The 21,990-nt window shown below is 33.5% G+C and overlaps 2 protein-coding genes across 3 annotated transcripts in view; both read right to left on the bottom strand.

Annotated features, from left to right (window-relative positions):
* Positions 1-1,183: 1,183 nt before the first annotated feature.
* Positions 1,184-13,717, bottom strand: LOC143230426 (cilia- and flagella-associated protein 144-like). 2 transcript variants are annotated; one of them, XM_076463977.1, is made up of 5 exons: positions 13,684-13,717; positions 8,313-8,446; positions 8,057-8,116; positions 3,872-3,975; positions 1,184-1,740 (listed from the first exon to the last, which is right to left on the bottom strand). In XM_076463977.1, the coding sequence occupies exons 2-5, from the start codon at positions 8,440-8,442 to the stop codon at positions 1,696-1,698; spliced, it is 339 nt and encodes a 112-aa protein (XP_076320092.1). In that variant the 5' UTR covers positions 8,443-8,446; positions 13,684-13,717; the 3' UTR covers positions 1,184-1,695. The 2 variants fall into 2 exon arrangements, with proteins under 2 accessions (XP_076320092.1, XP_076320087.1); XM_076463972.1 differs by lacking the exon at positions 13,684-13,717 and adding an exon at positions 13,492-13,668.
* A 4,015-nt stretch (positions 13,718-17,732) lies between these two features.
* LOC143230387 (uncharacterized) overlaps positions 17,733-21,990 on the bottom strand; it is a 73,696-nt gene continuing 69,438 nt past the window's right edge. The window contains exon 18 of the mRNA XM_076463889.1: positions 17,733-19,569. Within this exon, the coding sequence (XP_076320004.1) occupies positions 19,364-19,569 (206 nt within the window). The 3' untranslated portion in view covers positions 17,733-19,363. The remainder of the gene's footprint in view (positions 19,570-21,990) is intronic.

The raw sequence follows: 21,990 nt of genomic DNA, 5'->3' as shown, positions 1-21,990 counted from the left end.
TGTCTCACCACACTATGTGTGCCACTTCTCTTCCTAAATTTTTCAAACCACCCCCTACTTACCTTAAAGGCATCACTTGTATCAGCACTCATTCCAGAGGTGTTTTTCAGGAGGTCAGCATGCGACTGCTTTGCTTTCTTACAAATGATGGTCTCAGAAATGCTATCACCATCTAACTGTTTTTCGTTTACCCAAATCAACAAGTTTTTCTACCTCTTCCACTGTTTGTGATCTTTGTTTCGTAAGCACTGTCATTTCTTTTGCAACATCAGCTCCTTTGATGACCTCTTTATTTTTCAGTATGGTGCAGACTGTAGATGTCGCCGTACCAAACTGTGTAACAAGGTCAGACACACGAACACCACTCTCATACTTCGCTATGAGATCTTTTTTCACCTCTATTGTGGCTCTAACAACTTTTCTTTTTGGTTTGCTGCTTTCATTATCCTTCTTTGATCCCATGGTGGCTTATTTAATCAGAATATTTAGAAAAACAAACAAAAAGAAAATCGAACATTCACAGCAGATTTTAGCAGGGGTGTGGACTGAGCAAGCTTGGCATGGGCTGAAAATGGTGAAAGAGTCGTTCGGGTCATCAGTCGGATTTTTTGGGGGTTTGGGAACTGAGTTTATGTTCGACAACCGAGACATTTTTTCTCAAACAATATGTTTGAAAACCGAATTGTTCGAGAACTGAGGTACCACTGTATTGACTAATTTTTACTTATGAAATTTGATAATTTAAATGATGGTTAGCTCCATCTACAAGTTGTTTTCTGAATTAATTTCCTCAAATGTAATGTGAGAAAATGAAAACAATTGTTTCTTATTCAGTAGAAGTAAAAATTTATATCTGTGATGTTCTAACTGTTGTTTATTTAGTATGAAGTATATGCTAACTAATCCAGTTTCTGTGTTGAAATACAAGTTTCTCTCTAGTTTATATTTCAAAATATAAGAGAAGATCAAACAATCCTTGGATATAAACTGATACATAATGTGCTTGAAAAAATGTTCCATCAGTTCAATTTATGTAAAAAAAAGTTTCTCTTTATATGAAAACTGAATAAAATATGGATCATCATACCAGTACAAACGTTTTACATTTATTATATGATACACACTTTAGTTTTTTATTTAACATGTAAATTATTTTAACAACGAAATTGGAAATTGCCATCTCTAAACTCCAGGAATTACTTACAAGTTCTCTGTTATAATTTTTATACTTCTGTGAATTTTTCTTATCATACGTACAAAATGTACGAGTTTCCACCTACCTTTATGAAAGATCAATGGATTAATCACATTAGATAACAAGGCCATTGAGCTGAGATTTTTTTTTTCCACCCACCTAAATGACTTAGTCTTAACGGTACATTTTAAGTCTAAATAAACCTCTAGCCGAGACGTTTTGATATATTTCATGTTGTACGCTGACTGTTAAATTTTTTATTTAATTCATCACTACCGTCATGTTATTTGTTCACTTTATCCAACACATGCCAAATTCTTCAAATTTTTATTTTTAGTTGACTATTTGTGATTTCACAACTTGTTATTTGTACTATAGCATAACTTCAATGGAGACAAATAGAGAAACCTGGATAATTATTTACTTTTTTTTAACTCTTACGTTTTCACTCTGTTCCTTCAATTTCCAGGCTGCCTCCATAAACTTTGTCACTTCTGAATTTATTTTGGGAAATACATACGTCGATCTGTCCTATCGAGATCCACCTGATAAAACAAATATCAAATTAATTCAATTATTTTATCGTAGAACAATCCACTTCCATCTTTAAATCCTCCCAGTTCTCAATCATTAAAATTAATATCATATGCAAAAACGGCTCGTTTGGGTTGAGAAAATATTTTACATAGAAGAGCCTAACCCAACTACAGAAATTCCCAGTAACCAGTTAGCAACCCTCATAGAATTCACCACGATAAAGACAAACTTCATGTTCAACAACCAAAACTATATACAAACAAATGGCCTAAGCATGGGCAACCCAGTATCACCAGTTCTAGCCAATATTTTTATGACACAAGTTGAAACACAAGCAATTAACATAGCATTACATCCACCACTATACTGATACAGATATGTAGATGACACGGTTGCGGGATTCAAATCTACAGAACACACACTTAATTTTTTCAATCACATTAACTCTATACATCCCAACATTAACTTCACATGTGAACAGGAAGAAAGCAATCAAATATCATTTCTTAACCTCAAAATTACAAGAACCGACACACAATTCAAAACAGAAATCCACCGAAAAATCACCCATACTGGACTATACATTCCTTGGGACTCAGCACATGAAACAAAACAAAAACTCAACATACTAAGAAACCAAATAAACACAGCCATAAAACTATGCCCACTAGATAAAATTAACAACAAATTTACAATATAAAGCAATACTTCATCAACATCAATAAGTTTCCTCCACAAACTGTAGAAAACATTATACGCACACACCTAGACAGAAAGCAAAATCAACCAACAAAAGTAAATATATCCCACGAATTAAAAAAATCACGAAACCATATACTGCTGCATACCATATATTCCCGACATCAGCAGAAAAATTACCAACATTTGGAAAAAACTAGTAACAAAATATGACATTCCAGTTAATACCAAATTTATTCAAAAACCAGGCACAAAACTGAGGTCTATACTATGTAAAAACTACACTTACAAACACCACACCAACATTATTTATAAAATACAATGTGATAACTGCCACGACTTCTATATTGGAGAAACAAGTAGAAAAATGGAAACCAGATTCAAAGAACATAAAAAGTCACCTTCACACGTTTTCGAACACTGCAAGTCAATTAAACACAACATAACCATAGAAAAGACTCAAATACTAAATAAAGAAACAAACAAACGCAAAATTAAAGAAGCCTTACTTATACAACAACTTAAACCCAAAATAAACCAATATAAAGGAACGCCTTTATACCTATATTAATATAATAAATAAAATTATATATTCAAACATCTAATACCGCCCTCTACATTTCGACACACAGTTACACAACCCCTTTCAAACATGTGGTCAGCTTCCGGTCAGTTACCTCTTTCTTTGTGAACCTGACGATGACCGAAGAAGGTCGAAACGTTGTTCGCTCTTCTATGTAAAATATTTTCTCAACCCAAACGAGCCGTTTTTGCATATAAATTTCTCAACTAGTGGGTTTCTCGACATTACTGAAAATTAATATCAGTTACACAATAATTTTCACTTGTAAAGTATGATTTGTGATATGTTAGGCCTATGGTTGATCCTATTGAAAAAACAGTTTCGTAAGTAACCCGTACCTTATAGCACACCAACAGGACCTTGTTCACTAAAAGTCTGCAAAATTGTCTCCGTTTAGTGTCAAAATAATTCGGAGAATTAAAGTATCAAAAACTTGAGCTTGTAAAAATGTGGCATATTCTGAATTATGAGGTTAGGCTTAGCTACGAAAATTTTATCTGGCTTTTACAAAAAGCCAAGTTCATTACTTTATCTCAAACCTATGACTGTGTCACAGTTGGTACTAAATATATTAAATAAATGATTCACCTTACTAACCCATAAAATGTCACCTTTAAGCTATTAAAGGAGTGTTTTTTATCACAAAAACATGTTCATCACTTAGTTTTAGGACTAATAGTATTTATTATATTTTACCAATATTTGTGTCTCTATCGATACGTTTGTTTCATAGGTACCAATTTAGATAGCGTAAAAGAGTATACTGAAAACAATATGTTCTTATAATACCTAATAAAAAAAAAAGACACAAACGTTAATGTTTTATAATAGACAACACCATAAAATCTCGTACTTACAAGAGGTTTACTAAACCACCCGATTGTTTGGCTTTCAGTTACTGGCCAATCATACTTCTCGCAAGGGGTTTTGTTAATTGACGTAATAGTATCTAATAAGCCATCTAAAAACAAAATATGTTTATTACCAGGTTATTTTGACCAAAAGAATACTTATATGTGTCAACCAAAACTATCTCAGAAAATAAAAACCTATAAGGGGGTTGGAGTTCGTTGGGTTTGAATTTCGCGCAAAGCTACACGAGCGCTATCTGTCCCAAATTTTGCAGTGTGAGACTAGAAGGAAAGCATCTAGTCATCACTACCCACCGCCAACTCTTGGGCTATTCTTTTACCAACGAATAGTGGGATTGATCGTCATATTATAATGCCCCCACTTTTTGAAAGGGCGAACATGTTTGGTGAGACTGGGATTCGAACCCGCGATCCTCGGATTATGAGTCGAGCGTTTTAGTCTGGGCCTTTGGAGCTATTACTTGCTTATCCTGACTACTTTGAGATAACTAGTACGAAATCTTCTTTGATATATTTCAGTCACGATTCCAATAATAACTTACAAAGGTTGGCCAACTTTAAGAGACTTAAACTAGTATTTAAACCATAAATTTGACTAGAATAATGTTTACACGTGTTACTATAATTTAATTAAACATTTAAAGTTAAAATATTATAATCAATAATAGCTGATGAAATTAAACAAAGAAATAAGTTACAACTTAAAATGCCTGTAAATACACTAGTCGTTTACTATACGCACCCAAAAGGCTAAATGGCACAAGAAACATAAAAAACCTTGTGTATATTTTTATTAATTTTTATCTTCATTTCATGTCTAGCTAAATTTGCTTATTATGGAAACAACGATTGGAGTAAAATATTTGGGGTATCTTTTAAACTTTGTGATAAATTATTTGCTCTTAAGCTACACAATGAGATACGATCGGATATCTATGCTCTGCCTACCGTGAGTATTGAAACTCAATTCCTCGTATTATAAACCCTCAGACTTAGCATCATTTATTATGAATCAGAATTTTACTTATTTTACCTTGTGTAAATGCAATGACGATAAGTTGAGTATATAATATTTGGTAGGTCTTTATGCAATAACACTTGTACCGTTATCTGGGTTATCTCTGCTAGCCTTCCTTAATTTAGCAGTGTAAGACTAGAGAGAAGGCAACTAGTCATTACCACCCACCGCCAACTCTTGGGCTACTTTTTTACTAACGAATAGTGGAATTGACCGTGACATTATAACGCCCCTATGGCTGAAAGGGGGAGCGTACTTGGTGCGAAGGAGATTCGAACCCGCGGCCTTCAGATTATGAGTCGAACGCCTGGCCATACCGGGCCAATGTGCAGCAGTGAAACTTGTTCGATATGTTATGGTTTTGCAATATGAGACATTGACAATTATTCGTAGTCAGTCTGATTTTACGCCTGTTAAAAAAGATTATACATAAATTATATTTAGATGAACGTGATACCGTATTGTAATTAAATAATTTTTACATATTCATTTAAAGTTGTACTGTAAAATGAGATGAAAACAGCATTTGAACATGTACTTTACATAAATAAACTATAAAATGTTAGAGGACAACAAGGGACCTTATGGTCCATCTAGTCTGTCTTATCCACTAAAGTAAACACTAAAAAATTAAAATTCAATCCTTGTCATTGAAATATGTTTTAAAGGATTTCCATAAACTCCCCTAAATTAACAGCGCCTAACACATATAAGAAGGCAACCCATTCCAAAGTCTAACCATCTTGTTAGAGAAATAACGTTGTCTTAGCTGAAGATTACTCCTACCCTTTCAAATTAAAATGTTTATTTCTGTCTCCTAGTCTCACCATTAAATAAAAACATGGTGCATCAATTCTTTTAACAATCTTAAACACCTCAGTTAGATCCTCTCTGACTCTTTCAAGAGAATACAAGTTCAGAGGTCTTAACCTATCCTTGTGTGACAACCTGTCCATTGTACGTATCATCTTAGAACTGCTCCTCTAAACCCTTTTCAATAATTCATTGTCCTTTTTCAGGTAAGGAGCCCAAGACTAGACGTTGTCCTTCAAACGTGGCATTACCAATGACCTCTGCAGTAACGACATTATGACCTTTTCATACTTTTTTTATTCAATGTTTTTGTAGATACGACCTAAAATCATGTTTGTCCTGCCACTGGAAATAATCCATCGGTTGGATGGCTTAAGAGTCTTAACAAAAAGAGTAACTTTATCCAACTTTAAATCTAGAAACAAATAGTAGCAAGTTACTCACGTGTCCAATCCTTAACCTCTTTCAAAACCCTTGTGTAAATATTACCTGGCCCATTTCTTAAACTTGACAGTTTTTCTTAATAAGCTCGAAAAGAATTAGTGTGATTATTTTGTTCACCATTCTTATTATCTTGTAACTGTTTAGGGTAAAGAATATTATTCAAATGTTCAATAGTAAAAACTGAACAAAATATAGAATTTAATAGCTTGTCAACCCTTAATCACCAAATATTAGCCTTCCTGCAGGTACTTGAAAAATCCTTACTGTTAATTTTTACATTTTCAACCAACCTTTTTCCAATATATATAAAAGAAAGTCTAATTCATAAAAATATTTGAATATTAATTAATTTTTCCAAATACCACATCAATTTTGCTCAAAATGTTTGGTTTCAATACCCGTTTTGATCAGACAGTGATAGCCGATTTTTTCAATAAACAAATATTTAGGTATATTAAAACACAAATCTTACCTCAAACTAAAAGATAATGGCGTGTTTCACACATAGAAGACTTGACATGGCCAAATGGTTAAGGCGCTCGACTCGTAATCCAAGGATCGCGGGTTCGAATCCCCGTCACACCAAACATGCTTGCCCTTCCAGTGGTGGGGCCGTTATATTGTGACGGTCAATCCTACTATTTGTTGATAAAAGAGTAGCCCAAAAATTGGCGGTGGGTGGTGCTAACTTCCCTCTTGTCCTATACTGTAAAATTAGGGACGGTCTCCGCATATATCCCTCGAGTAGCTTTGCGCGAAATTTAAAAAAAGCAATAACATAGAACGGACAGCTCAGGTATTATTTCACCCCTTTTTTTTCGAAAATTAAAGTTAACTGGAATCGCTTATAATCAAAATAAATATTAGATATGTTTTTATAATTTATATATGTATTTGTCCTACAGACCGGAATTGAGTTCAGCCCAACGTTAAACACAGTAGTCAACCAATGAGGAGTTATCTGGATATGGTTGGAATAGTACTTAGAAAGCGTATCGATACGTCGAGTTTAATTTCCCATCGGTATAATACGTAAACACAAAGTCGCATATATTATACTTTAACACTCCTACGAAAAGTGGGGCCTAATAGGCCCTAGAGCAACTTGAAAGGTTACTAATATTAAGCTAATAATTTTTTATTTAAATGAAATTGCCATTTAAATCCATTAATGAATGGATTAACAAGATTCCCACTGTCCCTATCTACTATCTAGCGAAACCACAGCCAGGGGGAACGGGCTTGGAGAAATCAGGACTAGAAACGTCTTTTCGTAGGGGTGTTAATGGAACTCTTGCTTATATGATACTGAAAAAACATTTTTATTACGCGATGTACAACCCCCAACTTCGTGAAATCTTTATCTTGTGTGACACATTCATTTTTTTTTTTTTTGTACCGCTACTTTGCCCTGTTGACGAATCTTCACCACATTTGACATGATGGTTTGTTGGGCCCATGAGGAGATACGTGCAAATTTACTGTTTCACATTTTGTGGTTTTCTGTTTTTATGGGCCTTTTGGGTCTGTGCATGTGTTTTCTTTTGTTTTTAATTATATTTAAAGGAAACAACTTTTCATGTCCTAAGATAACCTTTCATTAATCGTGAATTTACGTAACATCCGTCCAGGGTACGGGTACTCCAGCTAGTATATATACATATATATATGTTTATAGTTGAATGAAGGTTATGATACGATAAGTGTTTGTCAGTTATTACCAACTCCATATACACATCAAGCATAAAGTAACTACAAACCGAACAAATATTTGGTTAATTCCCTGTAAGATGGCGCCACGGCACTGCTAAACGTGTGATGACTTGGCTTCATACTTGAGATAGAACAACTAGTGCTTGACTCCTCTAGAATGTAAATGAATAAATATAACTTACCATCAAGTTTTCCTTCAAGATGTGTGTCAATAGTATGTGGTTTTCCAGCCAAAAAACATCCTGACGAAACGGAATAATAATTAAAAACACATATATGAGGTAAATACTTTCATGTATGCAATAATAGCAAACTTTTTAAACTTTGCGTTTAGGTTTAAGTTTTTTGACATATTTTGGTCTATCAAGTTAATTAGTCACTGTGAAATTTATGATACAGTTTAAGTGACTTGATGAAAATCAAATTGAAATAATATACCTTTCTTATGAGGATTGATATTGAACGTTGTGTATAACTTATGATAACGTCTTTCTCTTTTGATCATTTCATTCAAAAGTGCAGCCTGCTGCATGACAGCGTCTGGGTCTTTGGTATTTTTTGTTGTCATGATCCTATAGAAATATTTATTTTGTAAGTAAAATTACATAAAACCCTTTTAAAGTAAACTACAGTTACTTGTTCCTGATAATTTGTCTAAACAGCTGGTTCAATATAATGATATTACCAATATGTGTAGTATCCTCGTGTCTACAAAGATAAACATAACCGGTAATCCATGCCCAACATTGGATATCGTCTTGATATTGAGAGATATCATTGACAGACTCTCAAAAGTTTTTTTGTATACAGAGGTTGAGTATGTTATATCAATACGATTTTGATGTGGATCTTTACCATGTTGTTACGGCTAAAAATGCCACAATTTGTTATGCTCTGTCTGTGCATTTTCTATTGCTAAATGGTCTTTCTTAAGGTTGTCAAATCAGAGGAACGTCTCTCTTTCTTGTTAGCTTTCTATTATCCACCTAACGTATAAGAAAACAGTTTCTCAGAAAGTACAGTTGTGCAGAAATCGAAGTTTGCAGTGTCTGGCGACTTGGCCAATGTGTTTTCCTGTGGACTAGTATAAATATTTGGTTCATTATTCAGGTGCTTGTAGTATGTGATGATTGAACAAATGTCTTGGGAAAAATAAACCTGTACATACGTTACTTGTGTTGCTCTTCCAAACAGAGATCCTTTATATTGTGTAATGTTTCCTGGCACATGAGGACAGCTTTATTTTTGTATATTGCAAGATGTTGCAAGATGTTGCACTTTGCTTACCACAGATGGGGTACGACTAACTGCAGGTCTTTTCTTGATTGATCCTATTCCCCAAGTTGATCCAAATTCCTTTGCTTTTCAACACCATTAAACACACGGGATGTTTTCTCTTGAAATTTATACATCTTTCAATCAAAATACAGCTTTATGGTACGAGTGTATGAATATTCTGCATCACATTACCTAAAACAATGTCGAAATGTAGCTTTAATACACTCCATACTATCGCATCTGTATATGCGTTACGATTTCTTGATTTGTACAAGGTTGTTTTAACATAACAAACTCGATCCTCTATGCTTCAATAGAAAACGTATAAAAAGTGTTATTTTTTTTTCATTGTGACCATTTACACGACAAAACAGGTTTTACTGTAATAACTTCAAAACTATTTTGTTCTCTTCCCTTCCTGATTTGGCCCGGCATGGTCACGTGGGTTAAGGTGTTCCACTCGTAATCTTAGGATCGCGAGTCAAAGTCCCCTTCGCACCAAACATGCTCGCCCTTTCAGCCGTAGGAGCATTATAATGTGACTGTCAATCCCACTATTCGTTGGTAAAAGAGTAGCGCAAGAGTTGGCGGTGGGTAGTGATGATTAGCTGCCTTCCCTATAGTTTTACACTGCAAAATTAGGGACTGCTAGCGCAGATAGCCCTCATGTAGCTTTGTGTGAAATTCAAAACAAACTTCCTGATTTTCCATTTTCTACATTGTACAGAAAAGACAATTTAAGAATAGCGATTAGCGCCACCATACGTTGGCTACTGCCCGTACCGTTTGATAATTTCTATGATATTCGAGTTTTTGTTGTATTATGTAATGAGAATGTAGCGTTGTTAAACGTTTATTATGTATAAATGCCCCCCGCTGGTACAGCAGTAAGTCCACAAATTTACAATGCTAAAATCAGGGTTTCGATTCCCCTCGGTGGGCTCAGCAGATAGCCCAATGTGGCTTTGCTGTAAGAAAAACACAAACACACAAACACAATTATGTATAATAAATTTTATGTGAATACGATTTTGTTGATATAATTATATAAAGTGGGGTGTATATCCCTTTAATGTTTTTATACGACATTTATAAAAATTATGACAATTTCAGCCTATTTTATTTTTCATATTGCATGTACTACTGTGTCGGCGTTCACATAGTGTAACTGTGTAGGTTTATTGAAGGCTCGTTTTTATTTTCGCCAGTGTAATTATTTGTCAAAACTGGTAATACCAGTAGGTCTAATTAGATCCTTGATTGCTACACAATGGACTACTAGATTTAGCTCATTGTTTTCTTAACTTCATATCTTCCGGGAATTTGTTTACAGTTCAAATGCTTAATTGTTCTAATGAATTACCAGATCACAAGTTTCATTCATTCAAAGATGTGTGATTCATTTCATATTCCTCAAAGTTCATTTGTTTCATTGTTTGTTTCGGATATTAAGGCAAAGCTAATAATAGTTAACTGTGCTATTAGTTCATTATTTAATATTGGAATAATATAATAGAGAGAAACAGCTAATTAAAATTACATACTTTTCTTTTGAACGAACAGTGTGCATCGTCGGCCTCAAAATGCGAAGCAACATTTTGCGGCAACGGGACAAGAACCATGGCCTCTCAAATTCAAATCTTAAACACTTTAACCTGTAGATTTCCCGGTGGGAAAGCGGTAAGTCTGCAGACTTACAACGCTAAAATCAAGGGTTTGATATCCCTTGGTGGACCCAACAAATAGCCCGATTTGGTTTTGCTACAAAAATCGTACATACAAACACATTAATCAGTAAACCAACCGAGCCCTACTCGCGAAATAATCTAGTCGAAAGTCAGAAGGGTTATCCACTAGAACGAGTAGTTACTTAGAAATTAACAATATTTGGAATGAATTTTAATAATTGTATACAGACTCGGAAGAAAAAAAAACAGAGAAAACACTAAAAACAGTGGGAGACTATGAATAGGAGATAAAAAGTATGTTACAAGAATTTAATGACCAGAAGTTTGGAAAGTTATTTGAGAAACTGGAAAAAAAGTGGAGAGGATTACACAACATAGGTTAATGACCTAATGTTTGAAAAGGCATTGGGAAAAATGGACAGAAATAAATTAAACACGTCATGGGGAATCTTTGATGATACACAAAATCATATTAGACCGTTATGTCAGATTCTCAGTTGTCAAAAACAAAAGTATAGATTCTACTTTTGCAGAAGCATAGCCAGTGGAGTCAAGGGGGTCTCCCCTCTGAAAAGCCTAGGTATATTGATCACATATTATATTTAAGCTTTTATATACAATAAACTTGTTTTGTGTCATTAAAAAAAACATTAGATCAATTTCAGCTTTTTCTTTATTGGCCCCCTTAAATTTCCTGAATGGAAACCACGCCACTGCACATTTGACAAGTGATATAAGTTGTATTAATTTGTTTTTAAGCACACACAGACGCACAATGAGCTCTTTGCTCTGTGCTCACAGTGGGTAGTGATCATTACAAACATTGAGGCTTACTGCTAAGCCACCGGAAAGGAGAAGGCGTGAAAAAACCAAAACAAGTTTTACAGAACAACAAATGATGATAAAACAGAATGAACCACTTTCAGGACCAGATGGCAAGTTTAATAACCAGGTTATTCGTATCTACGTCAGCTAATACCCACGTATCTTAAACAGGAGCACAAAAGTCACCACAGCCCTGTATATTGGTGAAACAACAATTAATTAGAATGCTCGTAAAATCCATGTTTAATGGAAATGTTTATATGTCTTAAACATGTCTAACAACATTCTCCTCAACTTGCAACTAGTTCTAGACTAATAAACAAAATTATTTAGCTGCCCTCACCTTTACAATGTGTAAAAGAAACGCACGATTATGACTATATTATAGATTTATTTTATTTTCACGAAAGATAAAATTGAAAATACAATCTGTGATATAGAAACTAATATGTTCCTTATTCGCCCTCTGCTACGGACTACAATCTCGCCTCTTCAAGACTCATCAGCACAACTTGAGTCAGCAAAACAAAGAAATACAGTTACGCCTTTTACAATGTAATATTTAATTCCTTTTTTAATTCACAGTCACGACTTTATAAAGTCATCTAAATTAATTTATGTGCGGGGTGTCAAGAAATGCATTAGGCTTCTACGTCATAGATTATATATTCAATTTTACATTTGGTAAAAAATATATTTGTAATACAGTCGTTATAAAGCTGGTCCGCTGTATAATATAGAATAATAAATTAGGCGAAGTACAATATTATTATTCACATGCCTAAATTAGGTTACTAAAGGTGGGTTAAAAAATTGTTCAAACCCATGAACATGATTAGGATGATAAAATATATCACTGTAAATATTACAAGCACCATTTAAAATAATACCACAATCACTATAAAAGAACCATCCATTACAACATTAGTAGTTTACAGACAAATCATAAGAAAGTGCAGTATCACAGGCCAAGACGTTTTTTAATTACAAAAATAAACGTATTTTATAATTATTTCACTAAATTTTATGATGGTTAATTAGAAAAACTATAAGCTATAACTAGCATTTTGTGTTTTCGGCTTCTATTTGTTCATAATTTTCTGGTGCTAAGTTTTAGAAATGAAAGCTAGTAGGGCGGGATTTGTTATTTGTTATTTTGAATTTCGCGCAATGCTACTCAAGGGCTATCTGCGCTAGTTGTCCCTAATTTAGTAGTGTAAAACTAGAGGGAAAGCAGCAAGTCATCATAACTCACCTCCCAACTCTTGGGCTACTCTTTTACTAACGAATAGTGGAATTGACCATAACTTTATAACGTCGCCACGGCTGAAAGGGTGAGCATGTTTGGTGCGATCGGGATTCGAACCCGCGACCCTCAGATTACGAATCGAACGCCTTAACCTGCCGGGCCCAGTAGGGTAGGGAAAACGAATAATAATAATATTCAAGAAAATTCATCAGTTATTCTTACGTGTCTTTGATTTTGAACCAGAAATAACCAAATTATGAGGGAAAATATTTGTTACATTATCCCTAAGAGTAATATTAGACTTATTGATTACTATTCATATTTGTTAGAAGATATAAAGAAATATTACAAACAAAAATTACAGAAGTACGAAATGTTCTTAACTTAAACTGTAGGCTACAATCATCGTGAGCTAAAAACATGATGAGATGAGTTGTAATACTTTCATTATTCTTAAAATAAGTTATATTGTTATCACTTACAATTACTTTTTGGATTCTATTCTACAAAGTGTTAAGATTAATAAATTTTAACAAGCAAGAAAGGATGAATGTATTTTAGGTTTTGTAATACTTACAAAAACATTCAAAGCTTCATAGCGTTACTAACAGGCCTGAGATATTTTCCCAAGAAGAGCAAAATAAAAAAAAAAACTAAATTCTTGTTTATTTACCATAAAATTACTAATCTTAAAAACGTGCCAAACTTATCAATAACCTGATTAAAAAATTAAAAAAGCAAGAATCAATAAATATCATGCTAAGCCTACCGTTACTGTCATGTTGTCATGGTGACGTAATAACAATATCAATCTTAACGTATGCAGCGGCTTCACTCGTGAAACCTAGCGTTTACATATTGCTCTTTTCGCAGCCATTATTACGCAATTAAATATGAGCAGCATAAATTTTCCACAAAATGATTAAATGTGCTTTAATTAATTAGTTCATTAGTTATATCAAGTTTTCACAATTTCGTTCCATATCCTGTAAGTTTATTGCGCAGTGTTTCATATTTAGTTTAATTCAATATAAATAACACTGATGAAGCGTTATAAACTTTTATAGCAAATGCATTCACAGAGACAATCCTACACTGCTTATGTTTTATAATATAATATTTCTAAATGATAAGAAAATATGCATCATAATTAAAAATGATGGTTTATTATTAAAATTTATACAAAAAAACAACAATGTTTTTCCTATCTATACATTATCCTATTAATTTTAACTTCTGTAACAATAAAAGTTACAATAAATTATGAACTTTAGTTTTTGTTTTGGCCCGACATAGCCAAGCGCGTAAGGCGCGCGACTCGTAATCCGAGGGTCGCGGGTTCGTGCCCGCGTCGCGCTAAACATGCTCGCCCTCCCAGCCGTGGGGGCGTTATAATGTTACGGTCAATCCCACTTTTCGTTGGTAAAAGAGTAGCCCAAGAGTTGGCGGTGGGTGGTGATGACTAGCTGCCTTCCCTCTAGTCTTACACTGCTAAATTAGGGACGGCTAGCACAGATAGCCCTCGAGTAACTTTGTGCGAAATTCCAAAACAAACAAACAAAGTTTTTGTTTTGAGTTTGCTTACTGATTATAAGTATTATTTTATTACAAATTACAGCTTTTATAATAAGGACAAATATTTCTGAAATAAGTACGACATTTCGATCATTCGCAAGTACATAACATAACATTTTAACATAATATATGTAACGTTTAGGGACAACATGGGAAGTGTTGCTCCATCTCAGCTGTCTCATCCTTTAACTCAAACTAAAACTATTAAATAAATAAATTTAAAACATAAAATAAAATGTTAAAATCAGCCTTTATCATTCACATGCCTGTCAAGCTTTTTTGTTAAAAAACACACTCAAATTCACTTCCTCCACAACATCCGAAGGCAACCCCTTCCACAGGTCACCCACCCTGTTTGAAAAATAAAATTAACTTAGATCAAGATGGCTTCCACCTTGCCTAAATCTATATTTGTGATATCTAGTTCTATAACTTTCATGTTAAGCATATAAATGTTGATTCATCAACATTATCGATTTCTTTTACAACCTTAAACACTTTGATTAGATCCCCTCTAACTCTTCTTTTTTCAAGAAAAAACAATTTAAAAATCTTAATCTCTCTTCATAAGACAACCCTTCTATCTTAGGTACCATTTTAGTAACCCTCCTCTGAACCTTTTCTAACAATTCAATGTCTTTCATAAGGTAAGGAACCCAAGACTGAACACAGTACTCCACAAATGGCCTAACGAGTGTCATATATAATGAAATTATAACATCTTTAGTCTTCTATTCAACATTTCTGAAGATACAACCTAAAATCCTCTTTGCCCTACCGCTAGCAATAGTATATTGCTTGGACAGCTTAAGAGACTAATAAACAATTACACCAAGATCCTTTTTTTTTCATGATACTGTTAAGGTTATTCCAACCCAAATTATACTTATAATTCAAATTGTGATAATCAGCATGCATTACCTTGCATTTATTATAATTAAAACTCATCTGCCATATATTTGTTCAACTCAATAAATGATTTAAATCCTTTTGTAAATGAACAGCATCTTCTTGAAAGCCAGTAACACAAAAGACCTTAATATCAGTTGCAAATGTAGGTGATTTATTGACCATTCCTTCATCTATGCCATTAATGTACATAAAAAGTAACGGTCCTAAAACTGAGTCTTGAGGTATACCATTTGCAACATTTATCCAGTTTGACTAAACTCCACCTATAACAACCCTCTACTTTCTTCCATCAAGCCACTCTTCTATTTAATTAGTCAACTTATTCCCCACACCTATAGAAATAATTTTATATATAAGCCTGTTATTTGGTGGCTCAGCATGGCCAGGGGATTAGGGCGCTCTACTCTTCATCTGAGGGTCGCGGGTTCGAATCCCCGTCACACTAAAAATGCTGGGTCAATCCCACTATCCGTTTGTAAAAGAGTAGCCCAAGAGTTGGCGGTAACTTCCCTCTAGCCTTACACTGCTGAATTAGGAACAGCTGGCATAGTTAGCCCTCGTGTAGCTTTGAGTGAAATTCAGGAACCTAACCAAACTCTTATGTGACATTTTGACAAATGCTTTCAAAAAATCCAGATACACCAAATCCACACTTTGACCTCATTTACACATGGAGTAACATTTTCAATGCATGTCAAAAGAACTGTAAAGCAAGACTTGCCCTTAGTAAAACCATGTTGACTATCCAATAAAATTCTAAACTTTGTTAATTGCAAAGTATCTTTTATCAAACTTTCCAAAACGTTTCCCACAACTGATGTAAAACTAACAGGTCTATAATTACTGAGACACCTTCTACTAACTTCCTTGAAGATAGAAGTGAGATTAGCTAGTTTTCAATATGTTGATACTTGTCCACTATTCAAGGATGTACAGAAATGTGTGGCAAATGGCTCACGTATCCAATCCTTGACTTTCTTTAAAACTGGAAAGGAAATATTATCTGTCATAGCAGCCTTATCAATTCTTTAAACTTCGGAATTTTATTTTAACAAGCTCAGAATTTATGCAATTCTCTTGTTCAACTCTGTTTTCATCTATCAGTCGTTGAAGATGAGGAATACTGCTGATCTTCATTTGTAAAAAACTGAAGAAAAAGTAGAATAACCATTTCATAATCATCAAATACAAGTCTTTCTTTATCATTCCTCAAGGGTCCTATCCACATTCTAACATTTTGTTTACCCTTAATGTACTTTAAAAAATAGTGTTGATTTTGATGTTTTCAGCCACATTTGTTTCATATATCTTTTGGATGTCATAATTTCCTGTTTGGCTTTCTTGATTTTCAATAATATCAGTCAAACTCCTCACTAGTACAGCGGTATGTCTCCGGATTTACAACGCTAAAATCAGGAATTCGATTCCCGTCGGTGGGCTCAGCAGATAGCCCGATGTCGCTTTGCTATGAGAAAACACACAAAATCAGCCAATTTAAATTTCTTAAATTTATTATGCTTTTCTTTCATTTTATCTTCTACCCTTTGTGAGCCAACCTGATTTTTGTATTTTTTATATGTAGCTACTCTTTTCTTTCTTTATTGTTCTCAGTATTGAAAATTTTCAACATGCGCTCATTGATTCCAAATAATCCAGCTGCCCAATTCAGTACAGATAATTCTTGTTGCATCCCTTCAAAATTTGCTTTTTGAAACTTGGAATCAAAATAACATTATTTTTGATTTCCATATGTAGCAAAATATCAAACCTAAAACAGCAATGATCACTTCTTCTGAGGTGTACCCCAATTTCCACTTTTCAACATTTCTATATTAAACGTTAACAAGAAGTCTAAAATAGCACTGTTTCTAGTAGATTCCTTGACTACCTTGAATAGTTTCCAAAAAACCTTTCTCCCTCATAATTTGACTCTTAACATTTCACAATCAACATGTCTGAAATTAAATTCACTTATAACAATGACTTCGTTAACAGTTGAGCTCTTAATCTCGTTGCAAAGTTTCTCACTAATTTCATCAGTTTCATCTGGTGGTCTGTAACAAATTCTTACTAAGAGCTTTTCCTTTGATATACACTAACTGAAACCTAAATGGATTGTCTTCTTGCTATTATCCTTAATATTCTCAACCTTGAACTTTGTATTTCCTTTTACTTTGATTCCCTTTTAATAATTGTGATATTCTATAGTGATTAAGTTAGAAGTCATTTTGGAAAAGCTTATTTCTAGGTTGGGCAATGCTTTTTTGAATAATTATGAAATATTTAAAATTCAATGTGTTGATATTGTGCAGAAAATTAATACAACTTAAAAACACGAAAAATGTATTTTATTAAATTTTCAAACCTGCGATACATTAAGTACACACGTTAAACTACAATTAGTTGTACAAATACATAAGTATCGGTATTTACTTTTAATAAACTGAATAGTTAAATAACATAAAACTCTGAATTTACCAGTCTTTTTCCTATTTTATATTTTATTTCTTGTTCAAATTAATTCAGTTCTGTATCTAGTTAAGCTTTGTTTTATGTTGAGTTAACATATTTTCATTATATCTTTTCTTTCCAGAAACTAATTTTTCTAATTGGCTAGTACTTTTTCGGACCCACCAATAAATAATCGTACAGATGCTACGCCAATAGGCTTTCAGGTGACTTCACTTTCACATCATATACAAGGGTACTATTTTAATAGTGGTAATAAAGAACCTTATAACACCAACGCTGTCACTTCTCTCTAGCTGGATACTCAACGTTTCGCTTTAGAACGTCTTCAGGAATGTTCTACTAAAACATAAACCGTTATTGACAGTACAAAGCTTCAAATAGTTTTAATAATAATTAAATAATTTAAGTGATTGATTTTTTAAACTGGAATGCTCCTGAAAAAAAGTCCAAAGCGAAACGTTGAGTGCGCAATTAAAGAAAAATAATACGTGGTGTTAAAAGTTTCTTTATTTCTCGTTTTTGAACGTCTTTTATACACCAATACGCACTACAGAAATTAAATAAAGATTATTTTACTGATTTTGATCATTCTGATTTGTACAAATATATATATATACTGAATTTTGCAGGACTTCAGTTTATTGTACGTATATTAAAATATATATTCTTGTTTATAACTTGCATGTTTATGCAAGATAAGTATTTCCACAATATACTAGATTATTCTAAACAATTAAAACATAATTTAAGTTCTCGGTAGAACTGGCATGATTAGTTTTCATTGGACAATAAACCTTGGCTTAAGAACAATCATATATTTGAAGTATTCCTGCAAAAAGAATACACATGACGAAAACCTTTTCAAGAGTGTGTCACCATTAACAAAGACAAGGATCCATAGTCATTTTCGCCAGTCCGTATTCAAGGATTTTAATAAAAAGAGAAAAATGAAATATAAACAAGTAAATTGTATGACGTAATAAAGAAATGTCCAGTTGTACTAATACAAAATAAAATAATCTATAATTATTGTGACGTAAAATATACTTCGTTATAGTTTTATTTTGAGAAAATTAACAGGTAAAATATCCTTTGTATCACTATATGACGTCATGAATACCACCATATAGAAACCTGACATACATCTTTTATAAAGCTTCTAAACTGGAATAAACTAGTTGTTTTCTACCTGCCTAATAACTTTACATAGAGGGCGCTACTTCGTGTATTTGTCTTGTGAACCTTTTACTGCAAACATGATTTACAAACGAATAAAAACATCATTCTAACGTATAATGTGGTTCGATAATAACAAAAAGTGCCTAACGTCATGACAGTCATACGAATAATTTATTATAAATTTTAATTTTAATTTACGAAATTTTGGTTGCAATGTTGAATATTCATGGAAAATAAATCTGAAGATAAAAAATGAAGCGCCCTCTCACTATGCATAAAGAAATTGAAATTAAGTCATAAGGCGAAAAAAATCACATTCGATAACAGTTTCGACGTTGCCCTTTACAACCAGCACACTCACAGTCCTTAGGCCTACCGGTCTTCATCATTCCTTTTCGTTTCCTATTCCTACAAACCATGAAGGTAGCTTGTATGGCTACCAGCACTACCAGTGCTGCAATACCGGCAATTATTATATAAATGGTTATATCGTCTGAACGTTGACTACGTTTTGATCCTGATGAAAAAAAGAAACGTTTGAAAATTACCAAAACCAGTTCTTTTTGTTTCGTTTTTTTCATTAAACAGCAAATTAAAATGAGTACAAGACAAAATTATTACAACAAAGCCTTCCATGGCCTAGTGATTAAGGTGTTGAACTCGCAATCTGCAGATCGTGGGTTCGAATCCCCGTCACCAAACATGCTCCCCTTTTCGGCCGTTAGGGCATTATAATTTCACGGTCGACCACATTATTTGTTGAAAAAATGCAATAAAAGAGTTGGCGGTGGGTGATAATGACTAACTGCCATCCCTCTAGTCTTACACTGCTAAATTAGGGACGGCTAGCGCTGATAGCCTTCGTGTAGCTTTGGGAAAACTTTCATCAGAATTTATTACAAGCCACAAGCGTTATTTAAAAGTATCAATAAAACTTCAAAACTAAAATAATATTTGTGAGAATAATACTAAAATTTATTTGATTGGCAAATGTGTTTTAATAAGAACAATATACAAATAAAAAAAATGTTTTATTAAAATATGAAAAGTTTCAGTTAAATGTGATTTTCCATGTGAATCAGACATGGCTTGAAGGTGCAGTATGTACCTTATAATAATTAGATAACAAGAAATTATAAAGGAAAGACAGATCATCAGATTCTGTTACAAGTGATAGCATATCACGGAGTTAAGTGTTCACCTAATGAAAGATAACATTAAACTTTAAGTTTTTCACTTTAACAAATGTTTTAGCAGTTTTTCGTGATAACGCTGTTTATAATGTTATTTGATGGGTGATAAACAACTAGAAATGTTATTTTTCTTTCTTTCGGTAAAACCATATCACTCACATGTTTGTTTGCTAGGTACAAAGCTACACGATGAGTTATTTGTTCTTTACCCACAACGGGTATCGAAACTCGGATTTTAACGTTGTAACTCGTCATACACACCGCTGAGCCACTGGGGTAAAGAGTCAAGCACACCTGAACTGAATTGTGTATAATAATGTTCATGTATCTACCAGCAAATCAAAAAAGCATCGTATATATCTGAAGTGTCTCGACTTTCACCATGTACCATAATATTGAAACAAATGTTAGTTACATTTCAGCTTCTGGGATCTTAACCTTTCTGGGATTATGGAAGCTTCCTTCTGCTATGTTTACCCTATTTGCTAGCTGATGGACAGTTTAGTTATGACTGGACAGAAGTACCAGCTCAATTACGTATCACTTGCAGTTGTACCCTCCCAGGCTGAGTAGTTAGTGCTTTGGGCTCATAGCCTAAAGGCTATGGATTCCAGAGCTATTCCAATCTTTCTTTAACACTGGGAAGACATGTGCACTTGCTGAACGTTATTTTAACTCATATTCATGTTAATCCTTCTGTTTTTGGAGTTCATGCAAAGGCAGTTGTTGATGTATTCCTTTCCCAAGTGATGAAGACACTGATACACGTGTGGTCTGCATTTCAGAGATGTTGTTAAATCTGTATTGGATTTGTTTATTATGTAAGAGTTACTGACTTTAAACTCTCACAATTATTGTTGACTTCCAGTCATACATAACTTCTTTCAGCTCTCAACCTCATTATATATAAAATAACAGCTTCTTTCTGTAAAACATAAATCTTCCTTATCCTGATTTTATATCCATTTTGTGAAAAAGTAAAAAAATCTGGGTTGAGTTGAAGTTACTTCATTGAAAACATAAACTGTATGATTATAATCCAGATTTTTGAGATACAATTATGTGAGAGGACCAACACTTATCTTACTGGATAAAAACTATATAAAATATAAACACTATGTACTAATACATAGCAACATGTGAACCTGACGATGACCAAAGAAGGTCGAAACATTGTTCGCTCTTCTATGTAAAATATTTTCTCAACCCAAACGATCCGTTTTTGTATATATATTCAACATGTGTTTTGTTTAGTTATCTAATCTATTCTATAATCTCTTGGATAGCCTTATAAGCAGCTACAATTGATAAAGAAATTAAAAGCCTGATTGACTGGGTATTTGGAATACTTAGATGGGTAGATATAAAAAGACTGAATAAACTGCAGGAATTCTTTAGTAGAAACTGAAGTGTATATCTAACCTGAAGAACACTGCCTATCAGACTAATGTGGTGAGTGGTAGAGTTCTTTAAACAGTTAGTAGAAACTGAAGTGTATATCTAACCTGTAGAACACTGCCTATCAGACTAATGTGGTGGGTGGTAGAGTTCTTTAAACAGTTAGTAGAAACTGAAGTATATATCTAACCTGAAGAACGTTGGCTATCAGACTGATGTGGGGTGAGGGGGAAGAGTTCTTTAAACAGTTAGTAGAAACTGAAGTGTATATCTAACCTGTAGAACACTGCCTATCAGACTAATGTGGTGGGTGGTAGAGTTCTTTAAACAGTTAGTAGAAACTGAAG

Source organism: Tachypleus tridentatus, chromosome 1 (genome assembly GCF_004210375.1).
Source record: "Tachypleus tridentatus isolate NWPU-2018 chromosome 1, ASM421037v1, whole genome shotgun sequence".
In the NCBI taxonomy this organism is placed as follows: Eukaryota; Metazoa; Arthropoda; class Merostomata; order Xiphosura; family Limulidae; genus Tachypleus; species Tachypleus tridentatus.
Note: the sequence above shows the minus strand (reverse complement) of the source record. Positions and strands in the feature narration are given on the sequence as shown.